The sequence below is a fragment of the Microchirus variegatus genome (assembly GCF_963457635.1).
Source record: "Microchirus variegatus genome assembly, chromosome: 2".
In the NCBI taxonomy this organism is placed as follows: Eukaryota; Metazoa; Chordata; class Actinopteri; order Pleuronectiformes; family Soleidae; genus Microchirus; species Microchirus variegatus.
This window is the reverse complement of record NC_139803.1, coordinates 25,334,262-25,355,381: the sequence shown is the minus strand read 5'-3', so window position 1 is coordinate 25,355,381 and position 21,120 is coordinate 25,334,262. Positions and strand designations below refer to the sequence as shown.

Genomic DNA, 21,120 nt, shown 5'->3' with positions numbered 1-21,120 from the left:
TTAACAAGCACCTATGTGTTCACTCCTCATCTCATCATCCAGGAGCAGAGCTGTAGAAAGGAAGGGTAGAGGGAATCCAGCTAGCATTCTAACACAGAATCTCCAGGAAATCTCAGCAGTGCTCTATCTCGCTTGTCTCCCCAACTCCCAGCAAGCAGCAGCCTGTGATCTCAGCTGTTGACTGTTACTTGTTTTTTGGGTATTCATCTGTGGTAGTTTTTCCCAACAGAAATGTTAGCTCATAGTCTGACCTAGTAATGTTACCAGCTTGAACTTTGAGGTATATGAACTCACATGGGCTAAAGTCAGTGAACTTTTCTTCACTTGAGCTTTACAGAGCTGTTGGGCTTAACAGATATTCTTTTTCAAGTTGAAATTGCAATTTGAAAACAAATAAACGCTGCATTTTAACTGTTCAGCTGTGTAGGCTGCAACAATTAATTGATTACTAAATGAATTTGTAAACATTTTGATCAAATAATTAATTGTTTTTTCCAGGTTAACCAACTTTCTTTTAAGTGAATGTACCCATTGTTATAATAAACGTATTATCTTAAGTTTGTGGAACTCATTTGGAAATTTGTCTAAACATGTCACATGGTCTGTGTCTAATGGTCAAAATAACTAAACACGTATTTGAGGAAATACTTGATAGTGAAAGTAATTATTGGTACATATTGGACTCAATTTAGTACACAATATTTTGATGGTGCTCCATATTTTTTTTGAATCTGCTGAATATTATACTGAATCTTGACTTAATAAATACACACACACACACACACACACACACACACACACACACACACACACACACACACACACACACACACACACACACACACACACACACACACACACACACACACACACACACACACACACACACACACACACATATGTTCACTATCAATTCACTATCACACTATATATCAGAAAAATCCCAATAAGATTTTTACCCAAATCGTTCAGCCCTACCAAGAATCACAAAGAGCCTCTTATAATCATGGGAGTTTTGAGACCATAATGGGAGTTGGAGAGCCAGTTTCTTTTTTTTAGCTGTGTTATCATAAAGTAAGTGTACTACAATGTGAGATTAGCTATTTTATAATTTTTTATTATGTGTCTTGTCTGCAGGAATACTATGTAGACAGTGTAGGACATTTAGTTTGCCTTTACAACTAGTAAAATTTGTTTCACTTTTATGATTTTCTCTCAAGTATGAGAAATCGCTTACCCACCATTCTACGCAAACACCCCAAAGACAATAAATAATGTGCATATTCTCCAGTGGCTTTAATGATTAAATCAACGTTTTCCTTAACTGCTCTTCTCAAAATAGCTTTTTTAGGACTTTTACTCTTCACGCTCTGTATCTACCTCTTCAGTTTGTGGCCCTCAGCATATTTCTTCTTTTCAGATTCAGGTTGCTCCTATTATCATTTTTTTTCTTAAGGTGTGCTGGAACAAAATTACAAGATAGTGCTGTTGCAAACGTGAGCCTTGTTTTTCATTCGAATGGGCAGATTAATACAAGGTTTACTGACCTGGGAACAGCCTGTGTATTCCACCATGTTGGCACCTTCGAGCAGCAGCAGCACTTCATTAGTCCATGCAATTACTTTTGGACAGTGGAGGTTTCACCTACCTTCTATGAGTGAGAGTGTGTGTAGCTAAGTGAGAGTATGCCCCTCATGACTCAGAATGACTTATGAGTGATTGTTAGGGACCAAAAAGTTTTCTCTCAAAACGCTTGAAAAAGCACAATGTATCTGTTTTTTTGCGATTGCCCCTTATATGATCACTAATTTTAGTACAAAATGGATTACGAGTTCTATTGCTTCAAAATGTATCATGACATGGATTTTAATCATATTATATCCATCAATCCATCTTCTACCACTTTGTCCTCCACAGGAGGTTTCATATTATCTAATTCTTATTTTTTTATTTACTTTTGGTCTGCTGATGTCTTTCCTGATGATACCTCGATACTATACAGTGTGATGCTCTCCTGTTTATTTCCTGTCTACATCCTAAGTAAACACCCAGCTCATCTGTATGATGATCATCTGGAATTGTTCTTTATCACCTAGCATAATAAATTCCTGGCCCCCTTGTTACCCAATTATATAGTTGCTATAAAACTACACAGTCAATGCACTTAGCTCCCCTCCCCATGTGACACATTCCGTTGATCATCAACAACATCATCAATATTTTCAGCTTGGCTCTGTCTCACAGTAAATAAATGCACTTCCCATGATCCAAGCTGGTCTCTAACCTCTGTAATTGATGCTTCAGTTATAAAAAACTAGGATTAATTAGCTCATGAATAATTTGTGCCAAGTCAACAGGTGACTAAATTCCGAAGTTTAGCGAGACACCCTGTGAGACGAACTTACAGAGTGTATGAATACAAAAACAAGGCTTTCGAAATGTAGGGCAAGTCTCCTGTTCACCCTTTTCGCCTCATCAGGTGACTGAGACAAGAGTACAAGAAGCAGACATATGTGCTGTGCTACTGGGCTAAGCTTACAGGAAGACTCTGTTATGTACACCACCTGTGTGCTTCCTGCCTGTTACATTACTGTGGCTACAGTTGCTACGACAGGCTCAGCAAAGGTCATTTACATACTTTATGACTCCAGGTAAAAGGTAACGGCAGCCTTGAGAGGTAGCGTGAGGGAGAGAAAGAGATGGTGAAGAGTTTCTTTTTGAGTGAGTCGTAAGGCCCAGCAGTTAAAACTGGTCAAACCTATCTTTAGGCCTCAAAGATGTGCTGATGGGCGAGGATCAAACAGCTTCAAGGTAGGTTGTCTTGACTGTTTGTTTTCTCTAACAGGACACATGTTTTGTTGTGAAGCATTCTGTGATGCTGTCTTTCTTCTGTTGTTGTTGTTGATGTTGTAGCTTGCGCACCACTCCTGAGGGTAACTCCGGCTCAGGCCTGGGAATCTATACACTTGTCTCCGTTTTCCTCCACTTGTCTGTATTAGATCAAAAAGACTGCCCTGAGAACTGCTTATCAGTTTTGAAAGCATTTATTAAACTGGTCTTCAGGCGAACTGCTTTTAAAATGGATGTGAAGCAGTTTGAGAAAGAAATAATGCAATAGATAGCTTTTGTGTTTGGTTACATTAATAACCGAAATGTCAGTCACTTTTTTTATCATTCTCATATTCTAACATTGTTTGCAGAGTCAGAAGGGAAAACATGAATGTGAACTTTAGCCCATGCTGAGCAATCTCAACCCGTGCTAATGATTTACATAGAGTAGTAGATTCAGTGTACCTCAGTGCTGTCTTATATACAGTACAAGGATATTTTTTATATACAGTGTACACTATGTGGTTAAATGCATTATTCTTGAATGACATGTGTTAATCACTTATAAAGTGCTAACATTCATCCTGTCATTTCTTTTTAGATATCACTTTAATTTATCTCTAATAAATGACTAATTAGCTGTTAAAGTGATTGACAGGGAACGCAATTACCAGAGCTTAGAAATGTTACTTCTCTTAAACTAATTAGCTGTATTGACATATTTCATACCAGTGATTGCATCGAGGAAAAACTCCCAATATCTCAGCTTGAAGTATTTGAGATGACAAGTAATGCTTGGTGAAAAAAGGCTGAGTTAGCGACAGAAGAAAAAAACATGCAGATTTTTAACAAGTTACATTATACCGATACAAATTTAAGATCCTGGCTGCCTTGTTACTGAAGTTTGTAGTGTTTGAATGTATGAATAGTTTGACTTGGTTAGTGCTGCATCAGTGTTTACTCGTGTCTTTCACTTGTACAAGGACACAGTCAATGTTTTTAGGAGGCTGTGAAAAGAAAGCTTTCAGGTGTAAATTAAAAACCAGATGTTCACATCAACCAACCTGAGTCATCAAGTCATGCAAGTTTAAATGATCTGTGTTTGAAACATTTTAAGGGGATAATTAAACACTTTGAAGAAAAGCAGCACATTTTTTTCTCATTCACTCAAAAACGTATCGTCAGTGTGACCATGGTAGCCAAATTCTTCAGACTAAACAAGTCATACATTTGCTAACACCAGGGTGTAGCATCATGACATTACCTCATCGGTAAGAAAATTGAGTAATTAACTAATCATAACCCTTTGATCCTGCCAGTTTAGAAAATTGATTAAAATAATACAAGTAAAAAGCGTGTTGATGCTAGATACGAAGAGGTCTTACTGTACGAGCAAAGGTCTGCTGTACAGATAACACAAATGCTCTCTTTTTTTTTTCAATTTATGCAGATCCACTTTCTCCACATTTGAAGTGCTCACAACATGGAATGAACTAACTGCATCATGTTGTTGCCTTTCACAGGAGTCTCTCTCAAGACATAAACTAAAAAATCTCACAGTTCAGACCCAGTACCCATAGAATGCAGAGTAATCTTCAGAGCACTGTTTTCCCCCAAGTTTACATATTTCTATTGCAAATTTTGGTTTGGTTTTGTCTCTTATGGAATTCAAATGTGTGTTTGAAGTGATACTAAGCATCAGGAATTTTCCTGTAGTTTACTATGCATTTGATAAGCGGTTGATCTCTAGTAAACATAGACTGGTTAATTATCAGTGTTCCTTTTTTATGTGCGTTTACACTTGCACTAAAACTTGACCTTTTCATCTAAAATCGTATTTGACAAAGTGTCAGATATTTTTATTTAAAAAATAAATAAATAAATAAATAAAAGTTTTATTTGTAAAAAAAACTATTTTAGTTTAGTCAACGTTAGTGCAGTGATGTGGGGCAGTGTGATTAGGGTTCATGCTGGTGATTGATTGTGACGGACAAACCTACCAATTAAAGAGCTGCTCTGTTAAGAATATTAACAACCTGACTATAATGATTCATTAAGGATTCTGGTTATTTCGAAACATATTACTCTGCTTTAAAACAAAAAATATACGTATCTCTTTGAACCTGTCTTATAGTGGAGCATGAATTCCTTCTGAAGTAAACTTGGAGGGGAGCTCATGATAGACATCATTAGAAAGGGTGAAAAAAAACAATGGATATAAGCGCACAGGGACCATTATACCCTTCACAGAGCTATAGCAGGGCCCTTGTTACTGATGTCTCAGGCATTCTCTGCTGTCCGCTGTGCTCATGCTGTATATGACAAATATCTGTTTACTCTTTCTATCATCCTAGGGGCTGAAATAATGCTCTTTGCTGTCCCTAGTCCCCAAATGCCAAGCATGCATCAGCACTTATATCCTCTCAATAGTTTACTTTTATTTTTTGTATCACTGCATCCTCGTCTTTTCTCCATTTCTTGCCCCTTTCTCTGGGTTTTCTTTGAAACTAATGATACCATGAAAAGCCGATGACAGCTTCTGATGGTGACAGCCTTGAGAAAAACAAGTCCAAAAAGTGGCAAAAAAAGATATATTTTCAGTGTGCCCCTAGTCGTAGATTAAAATGATGATCTTCACACTGTTTGTGCTTTGTTCTCTGGAGAGTTGTTTATTGTATTTGTAAGAGTGCAGCTGCAATGCAAATCATAATCGTACCCTCTTGTTATTTTTTATTTTTATTTTTTAACTCTTTTTTAGATGTGGAATTAAAAATGAGTATTTGAGTTCCACTTTTCTTCAATAACTTGGTTTACGCGGGTACGAAGCCCTGTCCTCTTGTCCATTACATTTTTCGAAAGACGGGGCTTAAAAGTAGTGCGAGTGAATGTATTGCATACACAATTATATAAGAATATGATGGAGTTGAGTGTGCATTGGGCAATTTCACTCTTGTGTAGTTCCAAAACTACTACTACTAACAGCAGAATCATTTCAATTCAGTTGTTCTCTATGACATTACAAACTGTCAACAGTCAATGAAGTCTTTGCTTACCCTGTTAACATTTCAGAATACTGACTGGCCCCATTAGAGTGCTTATTTGTTGCTTTCAATGTGAGGAGCTTTAACTTTCCCATGACAGTGAATAAAACATCCATGAACTTGCAGTAAATAATGTAAACACACAGGGAGGAGATGGAACTTGTTCAGGAAGAAGAAATGAAGCGTTAAAAGGTAGCAAATTTGTCAGGACTACACTTAAGTTGAGAACCTCATCCCCATCTCCCTCACTGCATCTGTGCTCTGTAAAAGCCAGAGAAATTAGTTCACTAGGATATTGTGATTGCACTGTGTTATTGTGAAATCCCACTCTTGTTTTACTGTAGTGTGTGATCGTATTCTACTTGTGTCTTGTTGTAACTATTTCTGTGTTTGTGCTGCTGTCTTGGCCAGGTCACTCTTGGAAAAGAGGTTTTAAATCGCAATGAGTTTTTTACCTGGTTAAATAAAGGAAAATGAAAAATAAAATGAACATGTTGTATAGTATATTTGCTTAAATTTGTGGTGAGAACATTTAATTGTAATGTATTTCTTAACCCAAGAACGCCCAAAGGGGTAATTTTGACCATTTTTGATCCAGTAAATACATGCTGGACCAATCAGTGTCCAATGGCTATAAAACCTCCAATAAATGTTTTACAGGAATCTAATTAAAAGTAAAAAGAACTTTTGCCAACATTTTTTTACTCTAGTCAACAAAGAAGAATTAGTGTAAGAGGTACAGGAAGATTTTTGTGTTGACTTAATTGATTCAAATGAAGCACCTGGTCTTACTGTAAGTAACTTATAAGGTACTTTTAAACTATGTAACCACTATATGCTGAGACATAGGCCTGTTTTGAGTGTAGACTCTCTCGTTAGTAATCCTCAAAACAGGTGCTGCACCACAAGCCTGAAGGCCTGGGGAAGCAAATGATTAGTGGCACTCCCCCAAGATGCATTGCTCCTCTGTATTAAAACCAAACTGTACCTTTTATTCCCTCCAGGGTTTATTAAGTGGGCCAGTTGCCATAGCGACGCTTTGGCAAGCTATTGCCAGGATAAGCCATAATGGGTCTCTTGACGCAATTCAGTCTGCTCCTTTGGAAGAACTTCATTCTCCGGAAGAGACAAAAGGTACAGTTGTGCTCACCATCCTCCTTAAAAAAATCAACATATGTCTGCTAAAGTTGGTCAGCAATGGAAGTAAAATGAGAATATGGTCCCAGGGATGTGTGTTATCAAGGACAGGTAAGTTATTCATGGGAGGGGAAGGTAATAAGGGGGATTTACTACAAAAATGGTCTCCCACAGAGGGGAGTGTCGCTCCCACTAGAGAACAAGACAATCTAAACTTAATGCCAACCAATTCATAGTGTCACCTTCAATTTTGGGAAATGTATCTCTTTTGCACAGTATGGCACATTGCCTGTGTTTAAGTTCTAACAAAGCCAATCTTTGGCCTAATGGAAGTGGATAAGGAGTGACGAATGTTAATTGCGTTGTCTGAAGGGCAAATACTTCTCAAGCCCCTTTTACAAAATGCCAAAGCCTCTTCTCAAAAAGACTTTGTGTCATCACACATAAGTTATTGGTGTTCACCTCTCACTCATTCCACACCGAAATAAGACTTTAAATAGTTAACAGTTATAAATGAAGCTCATATATTTGTCATATATATATATATATATATTAATTGACTCTCGATGTTGTACTAGAGCAGTGGTCTATTTGAAGAACACACCTACCCATCCTTTGCCTATATCTCACGCTCCCTTTGTATTCTCAATAGAGTTACCATTTTGTATACAAGAGCTGACATAAAACCAATACAACCAAAACCATTAGTGCCAATTGTGTGGTTGTGATTTGTTCCACAGCAATGCTGGCAGTAAGCCAAATAGCAATACCCAATATTTGCTGAACAAATTTATAAAATACTGACGTTATCATGCTAACTCTGGCCAGTAACATTTTATTCCCAATATGTTACACTGAGGAAAAGAAAATCAAGTTCAAAGTCAAGTCGGAACCCCTATGGCAGTATGTAGCGCTCAAATCTCAGAAAATGTATTATCTTTTTCTTTGTCTGAGGCCTTTTTCTTATCTGAAGATCGTAGTTTCTTCAGTGGAAAAATTTCTTAAAGGTCACTTTCACCTGAGTGCTTCATGTATGTCTTTGCCATCTTGCTTTTGTATGTGGAGGGAGGCAACAACATGTTTGTTTGGCTTCATTCTCTGCTGAGTTTAAGGGTTTAACGTTTATATATTTTTGTAGAAAATAATTAAACTGACATTTCAACTGTTATCATTCACATTTTTATTGAAGCTGAATTGCTTTCACTGCCCAAGTATTTGCACTCACTTCAATTAAAACGCATAATACTAAACTTCAGATTGGTCTAATTGTTAAATCTGTTTAAATGTAGTCTCACGCAAAATACAGATTCAATTGTTTATTAAAGTATATCCATTTAATAATCATTATTTGCATTAAATCCAAATCTAAAATCCTTTAAAGCAATATTCTGACCTTGCTCTTAAGAATTTAGCCACAACCCTTTTCCATTACAAGGCCATATGCCGTAACTCTCACTTCCTCATTCTCATCATCAGTCTGCACATTTTCAACAAGTGACGTATGAAGGAGATTTACTGACTTTACCGTCACCCGCACTTGCCCTCTGGTCACATGCTGCATAAAGATAAAAATTACACAATGTGTTGCAACTATCTTTCAAGGGTCCCAGGAAATTGTGTCGTTAGCTGTATGAGTCATTTTTCCCGGTAGATACTGTATAACTGATACAAAGAGCGGCATTGTGTTCAGCAGTGTGTCTTTTGCCAGCAGAATAAAACACATCTTCACAAAATAAAAAACAAAAAAGAGATTAATCAAGCATGAACTTTCATCAAAGTTTAAACTTCCTTGGAAAAAGTGTCATTTGCAACTTGGTGTATAGAAAATTTTCATTTTCCTTTTTAATTGTATTCACTACCAGAAAAAACAGTAAGAAACACTACCTACTTTTTTGCTATATATAAAAAAGTGTCTGAGGACAGTGGTGGTTTGTATGCCCAGAATTTGGCCTATGTCAACATGAAATATTGTTATTAGACAAAACCAGTGGGAGTTAGCAAGGACAATGGTGATTCTGGAGGGCTTGTGGAGGTTAATGAGCAATTATATGAATGCCTCACCAAGCATTTTAAGATTTTATAACAGGCATGAAACTGATTTTATGGTCCAGTATTTCATATAATTTCATAGGAGGAGATTATCTATTCACAAAGACGTTCGTGTCTCATGGCAAATGCCTGGGGAGCCAGACATTGAGAAAGTCCCCCTGATCTCTGTGTCCCCTCTCCGTGCCTTTTCTTTGGAATACATTATGATAATTCACCCTCTTAGCAGAACTACGCCGTCTGTGACACACAGACTGGAAATAATTAAAGGACTGAGTTCAGTTTCCTTGAAATTTACTGGATGCTTGTATTTACCAGTATCTTCTCATTAACTCATTAACAAAACTAGATTCATGACATGTCAATATTCCCAATTCTAACTAAATAATAACAAGTGTGTTCAATAACCGCACCATCATACCTATATGACTGTGTAAACCTCAACATAATTCATAGGGTTGCTACGAGGCTGTGGCATAACAAGCACTATATGTTATTGTGTATTCTTCACCTCTGCTTGCTCTCCACTATAATTATGAAGACAAAAAACCCCATACAGGTCTAAAGTGTGTCTTCAGATACAATGTCTGAACATGTTACAAAAGCAGTGGCAAGAGGTTGGCTGAGTGGAACTGATTTCAGCTGATTCCTCTTAGGAGGTCACTCCACCAGAGATGTAGAGGTGGATGAGCATGTGGACAGGTCAGCTGAGGCAGTATGCAGAGAGGGCTCAGTGAGTGAGTGCAGGCCTGTGTGTGTATTGCAATGATGTGCAGATGGATGGACAAAAGCTTAGATGGCCGAGGTTGTCGGGTGAAGAGTCAAGGAAAGATTAGTTGCATTAGTACCATTGCAGTACCTCACTGCAGTTTGTCTTTGCTGTTGAAAATTTTAAACTCTGATTTTTGCAGGTGCGACTGGTTGTTGAAGTGATATGGCCTCTGTTTCTCTTCATCATACTGGTGTGGGTGCGGTCCACTAATAAGCCAATTTACCAAGGCCAATGTAAGTAGAAACACAGTTTTAATGTTGAATTCTGTTTCACTTGCTGTTTAAATCTGCAGAATGGTTGCATTTTCAAAAGCTTTAATGTGGATAACTCAGAGCAGCGGTGCGTGTTGAAAATGTTGCGGATATGAATATTTCAAGGAAAAATACTTAAAAACTGTAACCTTTGTGATGCAATCTATTTTTAAAGGCAGCAGAAAAGTTAAGTAAGTATTCATCTATTCCATTAGGTCACTACCCAAATAAAGCCATGCCGTCGGCTGGTGTGCTGCCCTGGCTTCAGAGTATGGTCTGCAACGTCAACAATCCATGTTTGAACTACTCAACACCAGGGGAGACACCAGGCCAAGTCAACAACTTCAATGATTCCATGTATGTGTGGGAATGCCCTCACTCTTAAAGATCGATCAAAATGTGTTGTTATGATTCTTGAATATTATCACAGAACACATTCAGCCAGTTTATGAAATTTTTTTTGTCTCTTTTACCAGAATTTCTGGAGCGTTGATAGAGCTGCAACACCTCCTGGTGAACAGATCTATTCTAAAGAAGACGCAGTTGCTGGCAGATGACATCGATCAATGGGCTTCTGTCTTGTCACAGTCTAATCCTGGTAATGGTAAGAAGATCTGAATATCAAATTTGTAATGCACTGGCATATGGCACCACCGCAATTACCTTATTTTCACTGAATTTGACTGAGAGCAGCAGGCTCACTGTGTAGATTGTTCTTTAGATTGATATAAAAGTTAAATTGCTGCCTTGTAATTGTTCAAAAATCACGATTGTGAGACTAAATACCCAGCCTCATTCTGTTATGTCTTTAAGTACTCTCTATCAAGAAAAGTATCCCCTTCACGTGGCTGACAAGTTGGAGGATTTGTTGTTCCCCTTTATCCCTCAAAAACAGTGGCGTGTGATTATTTATGATGCAATTTCCCATGCAGACTGACAGATCGTTTGTCTTGATAAGTTGCTGCTTTGCATCAGACGCGTTTAGCCTGATGATATTCAGATTTTCATACGGCACCTAATTTGCAAAAAGGCAGGGGGAGGGGAGGATTTGCAGTTTGGGGTCGTGGGCTTATAATATACAAAATTAAATCCATCAAAGATCTAAGCCTGGCCATAATTAATAGAATTCACTATCTGAGGTAAGAGCGCAAAAGGTCATGAACAAGAATGGGGAAACTCAGATGGTGGGTGTGAACGGTGATCGTGTTGTCTCCTTTTGTTTTTACCATGGGTTGATTAAAAGGTGGTCACTTCACTCATAAAGCCACCAATATTCAGAAAGAAATCGGATTATGTTCTACTTCCTAATGATGAACAGTCCATCAAACCGCAAAATGTATTCCCAGCAACACTGAGTGATTGTTATTCGTAACAAACATTTATCTTGACTTAACCTTGTATAACCCAGTGAAAGTCACTTCCTCCCCTCATTGTGGTGGTTAACTGATTTCCATATATTACACTTAGAAAAGGCATAATCTAATTAAACTGCCATCTGGGTACATGAAAGTAAAAGTGTTAGTGCTTCATCATCTCAACCACATATCCTGGCTTTTCAGAAAACATGTTGAAAAGATGCATGATGAAAATGTGTTTGAATGCACTACAATTTTATCTACACTGTGCTTAACCACAACACCCACTGTCTGTGTACAACAACAGATAGTTTGTTTTGAAACTGGCCTTTTGAAACTCTGCCTAACTGTGGGCAGCTAATCAGGAGGAAATAGCTGGTTGACAAACTGGTACATGTTGATTCGCATATAGTTTCACTTCACACACACATGCATGCAAAGTGATTACTTTCCAATGTTGTGTTCAAGATCGACCAGTGACTCTGAGGAGTATTCTGAGGGACGAAGAGACTTTCTCCACGTATCTGCGAAAGAATGTGTCTGTGCCATCAACAGTTGTTCAGAGCCTCATGAATGCAACAATTAACATCAATCCAGTAAGTGCTAGCGTGGGTTCACCATGATGCAGTAAGAAACCCAACCACAGTGAAACACTATTTTTTTTCCAGCTGCTGATTAATATAATCAGTTTTCAGTTAATAAAACAGTTTAAATGTTACCATCATTTTCTAAGAGGTGCTGTGTGAAATGTACTGGATAATCAGTTATCATCAAAGCCAAAAAGTAATGTTTAGTTGACAAAAACGTTGTCAATTTGTTGTCATTAAGTAGATAATTTCAAATGATAATAATAGTTATAATTTATAATGAAATGAACTAGCAACAGGAAAATGTGTAACTGTGTCTTGTCTCTAAAAGTTCCTTAATTAATACACTGGTGTGTTGCAAGTGTTTTGGATGAGCTGAAAGAAGGTAATTATGTATTACTGACAATGACAAGGATGGTAAAATATATGGTGTAAACCGATTGAAATGTCCCTAGTCTGAATGAGGCAATCTGACGGCTGCAGGTAGTTCTGGTGCAAATTGTCCTATGTGCCCCCCAAAAATAAAAGTTTTCAGTGTTCTGTTTTTCACAAGTCATTATCTGTCATCTGCCTGTGTATCCTGTCTTGCTCGGCATTACCGCATGCTGTCTGGAATCTTACAAATCAACTGTCTGTATTCATCTACTGTACATGCATGGGTATTTTTTTTTTTATCATTATCATGTATGTGGAAAATGTAAAATGTATGTTTACTTTCCAGGTGATGGGTGTTCCTAGTACAGCCAACTTGAGGACAATTCTGTGTGAGGGGACAGATCTGGATGAGTATGTCCAATTTCGCAGCCAAGCTGAAAAGGAGACTTTTCAAAATGTCAGCTGCTCGCTCACTCAACAGCAGCTGATTAACACCCGGCGAGCACTCCTGCAAAATCTGGATGTTAGGAAAGTACTTTCTGAGGTGAGCCCCTTACCGTCTACAGATAATAACAATAGACATCATATTTAAGCAAACAACAATTATTTATTGTCTTGAAACATGTTGTTTTAGTTCTTTGTTTATTTCAGTGACAGGTATTCACAAGTAAATACAGGTATGTTGACACATTTTAAACATGCATCCTTATAAATAATTCAACATAGTGCACTTAAAAAAATAGACCAAAAAGGAGTAGGCTGAAGTTCAAGCTTATTTTGCCTCCCTTTAATAATACTTGTGTTACCTGTCATGATGTATAAAACAAAAAAACATTATTATCAAAACAGGAAAATACATTTATATCCATACAAAATGAAAATAATGTAATATCACAGTATGTTCACTTATTGATAGTCAGTATTTTAAGTGTGTTTTTCAGTTTAAAAGTGATGTACAATAGCATTCTTTAACAATTGGGTAAATATTCAAGGTTAAAATTACTAACTTCAAGTTCTGTCCAGGATTGTACTAACATCACACAAAAAACACCCCGAAAAATTGTGTGCTCCAGATTATCTTGAATACTCATAAAATCCACAATTTTCTGTCAAATAGAAAATAATACTATCAGCGAGGTTTTTGTTGAGTGTGCCTTGCAGGCTTAGCAGGCTTTTCATGAGCAGCTGCTGAGTCGCCAAGTTTTTCATATTTTTCATCCTCTTTGGTGTGGTTGGTTCGTAGACGATGGAACAAGTTTGTCTCGGAGCTCCGTTTCGCAGCCACAGGTTTTCAACATATCTTGCATTTTGCAAGTCTTTTGACCCATGTCAGTCTTGTCAAAACCGAACCACTTCCATGCCATAGAGGTAGACGCATGTCTCGCCACTAAATCATCCAACATACATTGGATATGGGGGTTGGTGTCGCCATTCTTTCTCTGCGTGGCTCACCTGAGTGGCAAGGAAGGCTCTCGCGAGAGTTCATATGATCACAAAGGTCTACTAGTAGTCACGTTAAAACAACAATTACGATACTATGGTACACAATATCAACCCCATAATGACCCTAGCTGCTACACAGCTCAATGCTCTGTTCATTCCATATACTAAAAAAAAATGTTGGTTTGGAGTTATACATTTGAAAATGTGAGCATGTTTGCACAAGGTCATTTCCAGCATTAATATCCAGCAATTACATGCTTTAAGATGAAAGGCACACAGCCTTATACATGTATTGATGCTGAACGCAAGGACAGTCAATTGATAGACAAATTTAAAAGTCAAGTGCTACACTACATATACATTTTCTATCTGAAGTCAAAACTGGACAGTGGATTCATGTCATGGAGTCACATAGTTTTATGTCCCTTAGGATCTAAGCTTTTAAAACTGTCACTGTTGTGTTCACCTCTGTGTATTCCAGTCATTTTACTAGAATTTGTGAAATCAGGTGGGAATTATTTATTAAAAATAATGTTGTTGTTTTTTCCTTACATTTAAATCTTAGTTCCCTTTGGTTTTTGATGAAAGTGTGCACTTTTCTTTGAGTTTATCTTTGAGGAAAATGTATGGGACAGCAAATCCACTAAATAAGTGATAAGGCAGAGAGTTTGTCGGCGAGCATTTGAACAGTTAAAGCCCACAGGCATTTTAGATGCATAAAAAAAGGCGAAAGCCCAGATATGATGGAAAAGCTCCTCAGTGCCTCAAGCAAATAGATGGGGGAAAAAAAGCACACATGCGGCTTCACACTTTAAGCTTGACATTGCTGAATGATTGTGATAACAACAGCAACAACAACATAAAGACAAGGATAAGGGAAGAAGTCAGTGAGTGGCAGAGGATAATTTGGACATTGTTTCCTCAACTTTAATGTCACTGTGTTTGGGTTGACTGAAAATCAACTAGTATGGTGACACTTTAGGAATAGCATTCAGCATTGTCTGTTAACAAGGGTCATTCAAATGTCAGTGCTGGGGGAAGTTTTCATTGTTTTATTAGCTTATTTTGCGATATAAAAAAATAATCATAACCTCAGGAGCCTTTGATAGCAAAGTACAATTGCAATTAAGTTAATGGTACTGTGCATGAGCTCAGAGTAACAAAGCTGAATTCTGTCTCTTCATTGATCTCTCACAGGTGATTTTTTACTACTTTGCTCAGAGTTGTCAGAGTGGAATACTTGTGCTTTCTCACTAAGTCTCCCCTTGATGTCGGCACTGCACAGATGTGAACTTAAATGAATGTACTTGAGACTCCATCAGTCTCCAGGCTTCTCTAAACTATGCTTGAAAGGGCTCCTATTTGCAAACTGTTTTATTTTAAAACTAATAACCCAGTGTTTACCCTACCACTTTGCTCTTTACCTCGCTCAGCCTTCTGATCCAGCTGCTAGTTATACAGTTCAAAGCTTTGTACTGTTCAGTGCTGGTATTAAGTTAAATACAAATTGTTACAAAGTATGCACATTTTTGTTGGTACATAGTTTAAGCTGTATCAGTAACAGTTTGATGTGTGTGTGTGTGTGTGTATATATATATATATATATATATATTTTTTTTTTTAATCACATTTCTACAACCTTGTTTTATACTTTTCATCATTTCCTTTAGCTGCCTTCTGCAAATGTTGTAGATACAGCAAACCTGATGGCGAATACTACTCGAAATGCACTGCCTGTATTCGAGGAGGTGAGTGTGACTACTATATAATTTACATTAAACAGAAATCTGCATTTATATTGCGGGATCTGTGAGCTACTTTTTTTTTAAAGGCATTTAGCTTTTATCATTAATTTATAAAGGCATGCCTTTTCTTTCTTGTACCCAGATGGCCAGGTTACAGAACTCCAAGGGCTTTAAAGCTGCTCGTTCATTGGATTTCCGAGAGGACATGATTGGCAGTTTCAATATGCTACTGTGTGGAACGCAGCCCGACTTCAATTCCACCAATATGACCCTAAGCCTCCAGTCACCTGGACAAACAGCTGACGAACAGTCAATCTTCATTACAGGCAACAGTTCCGGTAAGTGCTGCAGCAAATTTGTTTGTTAAAGCAAAGAGATCACACGGTACTTGTGTCTCAATCCATAATTTACATTTTAGTTGACTACCAAACACAGGACACTTTGAAATGGGTTTGCAGCCATTTGGAAATAGTACAAAAAAAAAATATATATATTTTTGATCACACCACAGTTGTGGGGGTTTTGGGAACATCATGGAGAAACCTTTTTATAGGTTACTGTTGGTGCTAATGGATAAAGATGTAAAACATTAGAAGTACTCTAAACAAAAAATATTGGTGAATGTGCTCTGGCACAGACAAAGTCAATGCCATCCCCAGCTTTATCTGTTCAAGTGTACTCTGTAGAAAAACAACCCAACAATCTCTGGTTCCATGAATTAGTGGTCGATGTGGTACCAGTCAGCTATACAAGATGCACAGGATGTGACCACTTATGCACGTCCAGGAACAGGCACCTGAGGCCCATGCCTGAGTTTGAAACTAGGTTTGATAAGGAATCCATTATGGAGAGCTGTATCAATGACTGGCATCTGTCACAGCCAATCAAATCAGCTCTTCTCATTTTGTTTAAAAGCTGGGTTCACCCCCCACTATGATTACCTAATGGACAGCACATAGCAAATTCATTTAAATAAGAAACTGATGTTGTATGTGGGTCAGAACATGTGGTATAAACATTCTACATTCAAAAGGACCAATGGTGACTAAAACATTCCTGATGTGGTGTTTTGTGGTATGTAGAAAAGGATATCTTTCTGCCAGCCATATTGTCAGCTACCTGTACAATATTGATTTCACTGAACTTGGCTCACATCGCATTCCAGTGTTCACTGAAGAACAGCCTAATTGAAGCTCCTGTGAAGAATGGCATCTCCTTGAAAAAGATAATTAAAATCGCAACTCTGTGTGTGTGTTTGACTGATAGCAATAAGTGATTATTTATTATACAGTAAAAATTGAAAGCAAAATTGAACATAGCGCAGATTTTTGAGAAGGGTTAGTCCTTCTAATATATGTGCATTATCATGTTAACATGGTGATGAGTAGCCTCCACGGCTGTAGCCAGATAGAGGTGCTGCTAGTTATGAAAGATTTATTGACGGTAACCCACTGGAGAAAACCGGTGGGTTATCCAGTATGATTGTAGCTGAATGAACATTGTTATTGCTGCAAATGGGAAAAGTAGATTCAACAATTGTTCGTGAGTGATGCAGTCAAGATATTGTAGGATACAGCTTTTGATCAAACCCAGCTTGTACTCCCAGCTTTCCTGGTATTACTGCATCAATGTGTGCCTTTAATGCATACGTATCTACATGTCAAGGACATTTATATCAAAGTAAAGCAGCAGGCACTTTCTTTTATACAGGAGATTTGTAAATGATTGGTGCCAGATCTGAGAAACACATGGAGATCATAAAACAGAGCCAGTAAACCATAAAGACAGAATGTAAAAAGGAAGAGAGTTATTTAACCTTGAGCAAAACTAAAATGTGACACTACTGAACCTACAGTCAGGTCCATAAATATTGGGACATTGACACAATTCTCTTCTTTTTGGCTCTATACACCACTGCAATGGATTTGATTTGGCTTAATTTGGTATTTACATCGAAATCAAGCAAAAGGTGTAGGAATTACAACACTTTCTATATGTGCCTCCCACTTTTTAGGGGACCAAAATTAATGGGACAAAGTAAACAATCATAAATCAAACTTTCATTGTTTAATACTTGGTTGCAAATCCTTTGCAGTCAATTACAGCCTGAAGTCGATAGACATCACCAGACTGAAGTAGTGAGGCATCACCAAAATACACTATATGGACCAAAGTATCTGGCCACACCTGTCAAGTATTGAATTCATTTCACCATAACAAGTCATTTTGGACAGCGCTATGCTTCCAGCTCTGTGGTAACAGTTTGAGGAAGGCCTTTTTCTGTTCCAACACGATTGTGCCCCAGTGCACAAGCAACGACTATAACACATGGTTAGATGAATTTGGTGTGGAAGAACTTGAATGGCACGCACAGAGTCTTGACCTCAACCCCATCGAGCACCTTTGAGATGAACTGAAACAGAGATTGTGAGCCAGGGCTTCTCGTCCACATCAGTGCCTGACCTCTTCAATGCTCTACAGAATGAATGGTCACATGAAGTGTTTGGTGTTCTGTCCACAGCAACACTTCAAACACTTCATATTAAAATCCTGTGTATGTAATAGAATATGTCATTACAGTCCCTGTTGGGGTCATGGTTAGGCTTCCATATTCTTTTGTCCATGTTGTATATCACATGGTGCATCAACAAATGACCACCTTTCTGAGCTGCCATGTTCTGGAAGGTCAGGTTTTGTGCTGAATTGGGGAGGTGACCTCTTCGAAACAGACATAGTTGTCTGAAGTTCAATTTAAGAATTGCTTTTCTTTTTACCTTTTTGTTCGAAAAATTCTCACATCATAAAGAAGATATTATGGATTATCGTGCACCTGACTGTTTAAAACAAGACCTGACCTAAGTTACTTAAGTTATTGTCTGTTTGTTTTTTCTGTTTCAAAAATAGATATGCTTAATTAAATTAAAAAGTATTTTTGGTTGCTACTTTACAAATATAAAAAAACTTTAATTTAACAATGTTTTTAGTTCTTTTCTTGTATCAACCTTGATTTTTACACTATTTTGAGAGATGCTTGTCATATTGGTTCATTGTTTATTCACCTCAGTTGTTGTAGTTATCACAACAATTGGTCTGAAACAGATAAACCTCAATAATGGATTTTTGTTTTCTGACCAGTTTGCTTGCATCATCATTTCATTCTTGGCTTCAATTTTACATCTTGGTTGTTTTATAACCTTCTTTATGCTGTAAGTCATAATTGGAAATAAGAAGTTTAATCAGTTTTGTTGCAGTGGTCACAACTCTATTGTATTACATGAGTGCTGTTCTCTGGGAGCCATAGTTTAAATTATGTTGTATAATGTACATTATACTATAGGTACAGGTATGGGATAAATGGTATGCATGAAATGATTGTACATTATTATATAGATTTATACAATTCCTTTTTTTCAGAAAGGATATAAAACATACAAACCCTTCTTACTGGTGCTGTTCAGAGAAATACACCTTTTGCCAATCTGTATTTAAATAAATAAAAAAAATAGTAGTAGGTGGTGTGTGGAGAAGCTTTAAAAATAACTTCATGAAAAAAAAAAACACTTGGATAATCAATTCGTCTTGTAGCCCGATGCTCATTAGAGACAATGCATCCCTGTTTCATTAAATGCCTGTTCTAAAGAGAAAACCGCAGTGAGATTTTTAGCTTTCTCTATGTCCTAGTAACAAAGATATACTGAAAGGTGAGATTACATGTTAGTATCAGAAGAAATTATCAAAAACATTCTATCATCTGTACAAGCTAAGCATTAAAGGGACACTGTGTAGTATTTATGAGTTTATATAACCCAAAATCCACTTTTTTTATACATATTATGTGCTCCTGCATTGTCTAGTCCCTGTATAATAGTTTTTGTTTCATTTTCGTAGTGTTTCAAAAAGTCATGTAAAATAACATGGTCGCGGGCCGCGGTAGCTCGCCCTCTGCCTCGCCTCACGAACCTCATCTCATTGTTGTAAATTTCAGCCTCTCCTCTAGATGGCACTATAAACTACTTACTTCACCTTTAACATGTGGCTGTTGTGGATTTGCTATGCCATTTCTTTGGTTTGGTCTATATATAGTTAAATGAATATGGAATATGCAGCATGCTCACATAATGGCCAATTATAACTCCATTGTAAGTATAAAAGGTACACTCAAAGGAATAGTGAAAGAGCTTCATTAAAGGCCAACGCCAAGGTTTTATTAACAGCTCTGTAATGTCCACATCCTAACTAATTGTTAATGGCAAAAGGAAACTTCAGAATCATTGTACAGAATATTCAGGCTAATGACAGCTCTTTCCTGGCACTAAACAGTAATTTTAGGTTTTAGGTTTTTAGGTGTTTTTAAATTTGCACAGGAAATGGCAAGAATAAAAAAATGATTACATGGTTCACCAACGTCCTATACTTGCAATTATATGTTTGTTGAAAACCTTTTTTCCAGATGCATTCCAGCCTCTTTTCCCTTTTTAACGTTTTGCTTGCTGCTTTTAAGTGGAATATTATAATGTCTGAATGGAAAACTTTTACTGAAGCTTCTTTGTACCCACCACAGTCTTCTCAATTTAATGCGTCTTCAATTGGATTGTCAGAATAACCTTATGTCTGTTATTGTTCTGTTGTTTTGTGCAGTGTCAGAGAAAACCACACCAGTAACATTTCCTGATTATCCCCAGTTCTGTAATGCTTTCTTTTGAGTATTCACTAATGAGTGTCTCTTTGAATAATAAGTAATTGGTCCCCTATTTATTTCCAGTTTCAAGCCCAAACTTTTATTTTGTGGGCGAGCTAGAGAAGCCATAATATGTGTCTATAGTGACAGTTGTAGGCAGTCAAAAATGCACTTAATGTTAAAGCTTTTCTCTCTGTATCATACAAGTGAAAACAATGATATTTTCTCAAGCTTATTTAACTTGATGTTGTCATGCTGCAAGGCAGCATTTGATGTTTTTCCCTCCTTGATTCAGGCATGAGGCAGTTTACTTTACACGTGAATGGCATCGTTATTTTTACACATCCATTGTATGTGCGTGTGTTTGCCTGAGTGTGAACCTGTGTGTCAGCCTCATACTCTGCGTTGTGTTAAATCCCTGAAATATGAGTGAAGCAAAATCTCTTTCCTTTATGTGTGTGCACACATGCATGTGAGCTCATGGGATTGCATATGCGAGACAGTGTGTAGCACCAGCATTTGTAGTGTGTCAGCGGCGCTGTCTCACTGTAGTGCTGAATTGAGCCCATCTCCAGGGTGCAGCTCAAATTGATTAAATTTGCCAGGTAAGTTGAGGGGCTGACTTGAGGCTCCAAGCAATTATTTGACTGTGGCTAAACCTGGTGTAGAGAACAGATTCTCTTGTTCTTTCATCCTTCCATTTTGTTTTAAAGATCTGATGGAAAAAAAAAGAGGAATTTCACAGCTCTAGTGTAGATAATCTGATTCTCCCTGTAGCACACACAAAAATAAAAACATGGTTGAAGATACTAAGCATTAGAGTATTATAGAAATAAAATTGTTATAAAATGTAGAATAATT

At 37.3% G+C, this 21,120-nt stretch overlaps 1 protein-coding gene across 1 annotated transcript in view; it reads left to right on the top strand.

Moving 5' to 3' along the window:
* Nucleotides 1-6,938: 6,938 nt before the first annotated feature.
* Nucleotides 6,939-21,120, top strand: part of LOC310940873 (phospholipid-transporting ATPase ABCA1) — a gene marked incomplete at both ends in the record, with an annotated part of 116,674 nt that continues 102,492 nt past the window's right edge. The window contains 8 exons of the mRNA XM_083905909.1: nucleotides 6,939-7,004; nucleotides 9,965-10,058; nucleotides 10,292-10,433; nucleotides 10,553-10,674; nucleotides 11,900-12,027; nucleotides 12,740-12,937; nucleotides 15,507-15,584; nucleotides 15,724-15,919. Coding sequence (XP_083762035.1) covers nucleotides 6,939-7,004; nucleotides 9,965-10,058; nucleotides 10,292-10,433; nucleotides 10,553-10,674; nucleotides 11,900-12,027; nucleotides 12,740-12,937; nucleotides 15,507-15,584; nucleotides 15,724-15,919 — 1,024 coding nt within the window. The remainder of the gene's footprint in view (nucleotides 7,005-9,964; nucleotides 10,059-10,291; nucleotides 10,434-10,552; nucleotides 10,675-11,899; nucleotides 12,028-12,739; nucleotides 12,938-15,506; nucleotides 15,585-15,723; nucleotides 15,920-21,120) is intronic.